General features: G+C 31.9%; 1 protein-coding gene across 1 annotated transcript; it reads right to left on the reverse strand.

Annotated features, from left to right (window-relative positions):
* Window positions 1–2326: 2326 nt before the first annotated feature.
* Window positions 2327–5991, reverse strand: LOC121230739 (phosphoinositide phospholipase C 6). Its single transcript, XM_041116047.1, has 9 exons — window positions 5443–5991; window positions 5061–5251; window positions 4837–4972; window positions 4573–4755; window positions 4243–4448; window positions 3972–4089; window positions 3680–3829; window positions 3455–3541; window positions 2327–2761 (listed from the first exon to the last, which is right to left on the reverse strand). The coding sequence occupies exons 1-9, from the start codon at window positions 5866–5868 to the stop codon at window positions 2468–2470; spliced, it is 1791 nt and encodes a 596-aa protein (XP_040971981.1). The 5' UTR covers window positions 5869–5991; the 3' UTR covers window positions 2327–2467.
* Window positions 5992–8526: the final 2535 nt, after the last annotated feature.

Below are 8526 nucleotides of genomic sequence, written 5' to 3' on the forward strand. Positions count from 1 at the left end.
TAGTTTTTCATAAGTCGAGATAGGTTATGTGAGATTTTAGGTTAATTTCACAAGAAACCCTTGTCTTATGATTAAAATTTTAAATTAATTCTCAAACTTCAAAATATTTTAATTGAATTCTCATTGTATTAATAGCGTATCAATCGGGTTCTTATGTCAATCTAATCATAAGCTTGGGCGTTAAACACCAGCTCGAATCTAACATGGAGCATATTTAAGATACATGAATTAAATTTATAAATTCGTGTACACTTATTGTATGGGCAACTTAAATTTGACGTGTTAAAAAATAATTAACCTTCCTAAATTTTATTAACACTATTTATTTTTTAACATGTTAGATCAGAATTGTTCATGTAATAGTCGATAGGTACATGTATTTATAATTTGATCTAAATGTTCTAAATATACTTCAAATCATATCAAAATAAAAGATCTGATTGGTTCGATATTAATATATTTAGGACTCAATATCATATCCAAATTCAAACAACCATGAATTTAAGTCTTTATATTTTATACATTTGAAATTCAATCCTCCTACTTTTATTTTTTAAATTTTAATCCCTCTACTTTTTGGATTTAAAAAACTGATTTCAAATTATATATAATCACATAAAAATTTAATTAAAAAGTTAACAATATTAACTAGTTAATAATATTATAAAAATATAGAGATAAAAATTAAAATATAAAGATTAAATATCAAATTTCACCATATTAAAAGGACTAAAACTGAAAATAAACCATTTTTATAAAATTAAAAAAGAGTGTGGTGATATGTGCCACGTGTCAGCATGAATTTATATATATATGTAGTAGGTTTAGAGATTGTGTTTGTCCTTTTATTTATAATTTATTTATGGACGGATTCTGTTATTCTTATCGCTGGCTGAAGTATACCATTTTGCTTTTTTTTTTCAACAGTGTGAAAGACGTGTTTTTTTTTTTTAAAGTGTAAAAGACGCGTTTTATTCGTTTTATTAATCAATGTATTTTTTTAACATAAATTTTATTATATGTTCTTATTTTTTTTAATATAACATCTAAACTCATAGCTTCTCTATAACTAAACTTATTTATTAGTCGAATTACTCATTCAGATTTAAAGATCCGCTTGAAATTTAAACGAATTTAGATAAAATTATTAAGTTTAAAAAATAGACTTAAGCAAAAAATTAGGTCTGTTTAAAATATGTATTGAGCTCGAGTTTGAACATTCAATGTCCGAGTCTGACCAGACCCGAGCTGTTTTTAAGTTTATAATATTTTATATTATGTTATTTTTATATATTATATAATTTAAAACACATTAAAAAAATAAACATGTACTAAATATATAATACTACTATAATATTTAAAATAATATTAAAATGATTATATAAAAACTTTCAGTAAATAAAAAATTATAAAATTTTATTAAATATTAAAATAATATAATATAAATATTTTTAAAAAATTAATAAAATTATATGGGCAGGCCTAAAATAGGCTTAGGTTAATCTTTTGTAAATATAACTAATTTGGATAAAATTTTAGACTCATATTTCAAATTGGATAAAATATAATACTTAGGCCCAATCCGACTTATGAGCGCCTCTATCTCAAACCTTTAAATAAAAAGATAATTCGTTTCAACATACTCAAACCCATATCTTTCTATACTGACACCAAAATCGATACCAATTAAGTTAAGACAATAGACTTAATTAATGTATTTTTAATATCCCTATTTATTATCTGCTACATATATATATAATTTTTTTTTTCTTCTTCGTTTCTGCCAAAGAATATTTTGGATCTTTCATGAACCGGAACTATCTGGAAAGCTTTGGAGTTTGACTTTACGAGTTTTAAAAAAATGTTTTTTATTTAAATAAAAGGGTAAATTTCTAAATTAGTTCATAATGTGCTCAAACTTAAAAACCACATCCAACTTTCTAGTACTCATAAAATATAACATAAACGTTATGTGTAATGAATAATATTTTAATGCTTTAGTTTGACCTATCCTATTTATATTACATTCTTAACGTGCAGAACATTAAAAATCAATAAAATCCCATCATGATTCATGACTCAAATTTGAAATTAGACAAATGAGAACAGAAAATAATCTTCAATTTCCTTTTTATTTTAGAAGATTGAAAGTAAAAGGACTAAAATTGAACAAATCGAAAAGTAAAAGGATTGAAATTAATCAAATTAAAAACATGGACTAAATCCATAACTTTTGTAAAGTACAAAGACTAATAACAGAATAAAACCAAATAATTACAATTGATAGAACAGTGGCGTGTAAAGTTTCTCATCATTGCTTCAAAGGAGAGCAAAAGAAACATGGACATTTTAACATTTCTTAACTTTTTTTGCATATACATATATATTTATTTGTATGTATATGCATTCTCTTCATTGTGGTACAAAGGGTTAAGGTTAATGAATTAATTGATAATGCTACACTATTTTATACAAACTCAAACCTCATTAGCAGCCTTACATTTTTGTGTTTAACTCCCTTTTTGTCATGCAGAGGAACGGACCGGAAACCGGTTCTTAACTCCGGTACCGGCAAACATGTTTGGCCGCCAAAGTCATCCTTCTCCGATATATCGTATTCGCGTACTTCAATCCGAAGCAGTGCTAGTTCCGGAACAGTCAAGGGAAAAGAGAATTCTTCATCCCATACTGGACACCAATCATCTTCAATTATCTTTGTTTTCTTTTTAGCTTCATCTGCTGGCACTCCCACAATGTATATCTGCCATTATTAATGTTAAATAATCATCATTTATGTATTATAAAATTGAGGGTCCATACTCAATTTCGGGTATAATTTTGTTATAATATTTCCCATTACCGACCCGAAACCCAAATATAACCTAGACTACCGACCTGCTACCAGCACATTAGGGACTCGCGAGGAGGGCTCGCAACCCTAGTTTGCATGTCCCTAGGTGTTCGCAAGTAGAGGGTGCGAAGTCAAGCGAGTGAACCGGCAAACACGTGTTAAGTCTAGAACAGCATATGCGTCGGCATGCATGGAACCTACTTAGGACGTCACTTCGATGAACAGTAACCATGCCTTATAAATACCCAATTCTCCTCACCTTGAAGACACACAACAAAAACACTAAACAAATTTCAAGGCTTTATTATGTATTTAGAAGATCATAACTTCATGCTCATATCCAAATATGCAACGAATACGGACTTTAAGAAAAAAAGAAGAGCCCTAGCAACAGTTTGCAACTCATTCCCTGAAGCTCGTGTTCAACATTGTGTCCAATACGTATTCATACATAGATATAATGACATAATCTTCTAAAAACCCTCTAAATATATGAAGTTTTCAAAAAAATTTATTATATTTCCATTGAACACATACTCATAACTCAAACTCGTATTTAAATCCGAGTAAGATAGGGTAAGTCGGCTAAAATGGTTGTCAAACCTTTGTATAGAAGTCTGGAGGAGAGTATGCATCAAAATGTGTGTGCTTAAAGTCCAACCGCCATCCATCCCCCATATATATTTTCACCTGTTAAGTTACAGAAAAAAATCATAATAATATTCGACTATATTCGGATATATTCAAATAAAGATATAGAGATGAGGCGTTGATGATATTCATATTAGGAATATACAATATCCGAATCCGAGTAATAGAATATTTCACCTTTAACGTTTTCTGCACAGGCAAGAGTGTTGCTTTGGGATCAAACAACTCGTCAGCTGATCGAGTCAAAATATCAGGTTTTATCACATAACCACATCCTCCGTTAGCTCTAAACATGCCATGCATCAACCACAGTGATTTTCCATACCCCTGATACAAACAACATTCATACCTAGTTATTACAAATGTTTTACAATTAACACTATCATCATCAAAGATTAAAACATATCCGATCTATGTATTCATATCCAATACTCATAAGTTTATAACCAAATCCAAATAACAAGCTAACCTGCATGTTAAATGCAACCATTTGAGCTCCGTGCATCCATCCGATAGTTGGTTTGTAATTTGATGAGGTAAAACGAGTACCCTTCGGATAGACTCGTAGGATATTCCTCTGCGTAAACCTTAAAGTGTTCGGAATTATTAATATATGCTCAACTTTTTAAAAGTTTTTTTCGTTGTATTTGAAGAATTATATCTTCATACTCGTTTGAAAATGGACCGGACATGGATATTTCAACAAAAAAACGAAGAAAGGAATGTCGATATATAGGTACCTTACAATATCAAGTCCATGAGAACCGGCAAGTTTTTCAAGCTGATGTTCACTCAAACTAAGACGTCGAACCTGATCAGTAACTTCTTTTAATGCGATCTTTAAGGAACCCTTTGGCTTTCCTGCATGTATGGTTATTAAGCGCTTGTATCCTGAAACCCCGGCTTGCAATGATTTAAAGTCTTCATCTTCTTGATCACTCTCACTCTGCAATGCCATTCATATTAACTAATGTTATCTCATTATCTGAATTCAAATCTGTATTTGTAGATGCATATCCTAATCGAACACTTACACTAGAATTCGAATAACATAGTAAATTTCTGCTTACCACATCGGAGTCATCCTTTGGGGATGATTCGTCTTCGGAGGCGTCCTTCGACCTGACCTCTAGATATTCTTTTGGTGGTTTCGTTGAAATCATGATTCGGTATTTCAATGATTCCGGTGAAGGGAACTCGGTTAAGTCAGATTCGGGATAGTATAACATAGTTTCGAACGTTTGAGTGATCATCTACAAAAATATACGATTGAAATCATTTCCGATCATCATAGAAAAATAGAAAACTCGAAAGGGAAAAAATGGAAGACTAACATCTGCAGCTTTAGCTTGCAATTCTGGAGTAAGATGATCTTCCAATGTAATAATAACTGGATAAGGGGAACTAACAAAAGCATACTCTTTAATGGATGTCAAACATTGGATAAATGACACCGGAGTTGTCAAGGTCCTATAATTTCATACACAAGAAGATACCGTTAATGAATATGGTAGACCTATTCAGAGTTCTGATTATGATTAACTCAAGCTTACATTACCTTCCATGAAGGACAAGAATTTCATCTTTAGAGGGCCAAAGATCAAGTTCGATAACTCGAACACCATTTTGCAAAGCCTTGATAATTGGAACCTCACTACAATCACTGCTGAGTTGATTCCCAGTTAGATAGGAATTATGCCCTGTATATATGAAATAATGCGACAATGGCGCACTCATATCATGGTGTACCTGCAAAATGACATTTCGTTTATCACACCTTAAAACCTATAAAATCAACAAACAACTCAAGGAATTTTGTATATTTGAAGGGTTGTTAAAGAATCATATTTTCATTCACATAATTCATCGAACACAAAACTTCAACAAACAAAAAATGGCAACAACAAAGATCCATGATTGGGAGAAAGAAAAAAGATTACCTGAGTACGAATGGGGCCATTGAGATCATCGGAAAGCAAAAAATAAAAGAAATCTTCAATATTGAGGGTGTGTCTGGCGAATTTGGTGATATGGTGTCTCCTGTTCACAACCTGTTCAATGATATTTTGAGCATCTTCGAGTCGGGTGCTAACCTCACACTGGTGGACCGACATGAACCGTCTAAGTTGCTCGGCGGTCATATGTGTGGAACCATCATCGGTGAATAAAGAAAAGGCCTTGTTGACGTCAGAAGGTGGCTCCACTTCATTGATCTTGAACTTCCTGTTGAAGAAGCTGAACATCTTGTAATTGTAGCTTCCACTCTCAAGGCTACTTGATTTCTTCTCCCTTTCCTTTTCCTTCCCCATTCCTTTGTTTTTGTCCTTGGATGTTACTCCTTTCTGGGATTTTTTACTCTTTTTCATGAAGGAAGATTCAATGAAGAGACTTGAGAGAGATTAAGAGTTTTTTTTTTAATTTTATTGTTATTTATTTTCCCAGGTCCTTGGAAAATGCAGCATTTCAAGCTGGATCGTTCGAGCTTAACGTTCTCTGTTTCCTCTTGTATCAAATAACGAGAATCGGACATTGTTTTATAATAGCGCCATATTTTTCTTGTTTTTCCTTTTTTGTTTTTTTTGTTGATTATGAAATATTTTGGCAATTTCTGTAACTTTTTTTTACGGGTAATAATTTTTATATTAACTTTGATACGTTAATTTAGTTTTACCTGTATTTCATTTTTTTTATTGTTTTTGTGGTTTAAATGTTGTTCATTCCTATATCGAGTCATTTGTATGATTGAATCGAGATTTATTTGAAAATAATTGTAATATTAGAAGGGAAACCTATAAAAACAATTTACTACTTGCATAGTATAAATGTCATTTAATTTAAATTCAAAAGCAACAAGCAGATTTTAATTTAGAACATTGTAGATAAAGATATAAATAATTTAGTGATTGCTATTCAAGTGGATAATTTTGTTAAAATTACGTAAATAGTAAAATTGAAATTAATTTTACATATAGGCATACAATACTAAAAGTAATAAATTCTCGTATAATTACATGTACATAAAGGACGAGAAGGAAAAATAATAGAAGAGTTCTAATGTTAAGAAATTGTTGCAAATGATGGGTTTATTAATACATAAGAGAAGTTTAAATGTATTGTTAGTGTTTGTTATAAAATGAATTAAGAAAGCCTTCAATGATAAATTGATTGGTATATGTTAGCAATAGTTAAGATAAATAGAAACTGTTAAAATTAAGTGACCCGAATCATTATTTAAATAAAATACAGTGGTAAAATAAAATAAAAGAAGAATCCATATAGAATTACACTTCTTTTATTTTATTTTAGAATAAGGTTTTTTAAAACTTATTAAATTTCATCTATTTGATATTGATTAGAATAAGGTATTTCAGTCTTACTATAATATGGCTTTACAACCCTATAAATAGACATAGTCTATTCCTCTTGTAATAATTTGAATTCGACATAGTGAATTTTCTTCTCCTCTGCCCGGGGTTTTTTTTCCCGAAAGGGTTTCCACGTAAAAATCTTTGTGTGCTCTTTATTTTATTTTATTTTTTTAATAAATTGGTATCAGAGCTTCCGGGTTGTTCATCTCGATCACGGTAATGACGTTTTTGAAGTATGAAATTCCGCTGTTGGATCACAATACCAGATTTGTATTGTGGCAGATTAAGATACAAGCAGTTCTTGCGCAGATGGATCTGGAGGATGCCCTGTTAGGGATAGATAAGATACCTTCGACATTAACAGATGAAGAGAAGAAGCGTAAGGATCGAAAGGCGTTAACACAATTACATCTGCATTTGTCCAACGAAATTTTACAGGATATGATGAAAGAGAAGACCGTCGCTACATTATGAAAGAGGCTAGAACAAATATGTATGTCGAAAACTCTAACAAGCAAGTTGCATATGAAGCAGCGTCTTTATGCTCATTGTTTGGAGGAAGGTGCGTCTGTACACGAATACTTAACAGTGTTTAAAGAAATTCTCTCAAACTTGGAGGCTATGGAGGTTCAGTATGATAAGGAAGATCTAGAGTTTTCTACTTTGTTCGTTGCCCCCGTCTTATTCAACCTTTAGAGATACGATTTTATATAGCCGCGAGTCTCTCACAGTTGATGAGGTTTATGATTCTTTGACCTCGTATGATAAAATGAAGCACCTTGTGTTTAAACCTGACTCTCAATGAGAGGGTCTCATTATTCGTGAGAGACAAGATCGGAATGCTGATGATGATCGTAGAAGGACACAGGAACAGAATCCTCGCGGTAAATCTAAGGGTAGATCGAAGTCTTCAAATAGAGGTAAAACTTGTAACTTCTACAAGAAGAAATGACACATTAAATCTGAGTGCTATAAGCTACAGAACAAGATTAAAAGGGAGGTTGCGAATCAAAAGGGAAAACAACCAGAAAATTCCGGTGAAGCTGATGTTGTAGAAGGCTACAGCGATGGTGAACTTCTAGTCGCTTTTGTCAATGATTCTAAAGTAAGCGAGGAATGGATACTTGATTCAGGCTGCACCTTCCACATGAGTCCCAATCGGGATTGGTTTACAACTTACGAAACAGTGTCTGAAGATGTTATTTTAGTGGGAAATAATGCTTCGTGTAAAATCGCAGGTGTTGGAACAATTAAAGTTAAGATGTTTGATGGAGTTGTCAGAACACTTAGTGACGTATGACATGTTCTAGAATTGAAAAGAAATTTAATTTCGTTGCAGATACACAGCTGAAAGTGGGGTTTTAAATATTTTTAAAAGTTCCCTTATTGTGATGAAAAGACAGAGAAAGACTGCCAAGTTATATGTTTTGGAGGGTTCTACTGTTACAAGTGATCCAGTTGTTGCTTCCTATTCCTTGTCAGATGATGATATTACTAAACTTTGGCATATGCACCTAGGGCATATAAGTGAGAATGACATGACAGAATTGAGCAAAAGAGGACTTCTTGATGGGTAAGGAATTTGCAAACTGAATTTCTGTGAGCACTGTTTTTAGGAAGCAAAAGAGATTTCGATTCACCAGAGGAATCCATAAC

This window comes from Gossypium hirsutum, chromosome A06, assembly GCF_007990345.1.
Source record: "Gossypium hirsutum isolate 1008001.06 chromosome A06, Gossypium_hirsutum_v2.1, whole genome shotgun sequence".
Taxonomy (NCBI): domain Eukaryota; kingdom Viridiplantae; phylum Streptophyta; class Magnoliopsida; order Malvales; family Malvaceae; genus Gossypium; species Gossypium hirsutum.

Coding starts and splice junctions, on each gene's coding strand:
- LOC121230739 (XM_041116047.1), bottom strand. CDS start 5,868: ATGAAAAAGAGTAAAAAATCCCAGAAAGGAGTAACATCCAAGGACAAA. Junction 5,252..5,442: donor ATGGCCCCATTCGTACTCAG/GTAATCTTTTTT, acceptor GTCATTTTGCAG/GTACACCATGATATGAGTGC. Junction 3,542..3,679: donor CTGTGCAGAAAACGTTAAAG/GTGAAATATTCT, acceptor GTAACTTAACAG/GTGAAAATATATATGGGGGA.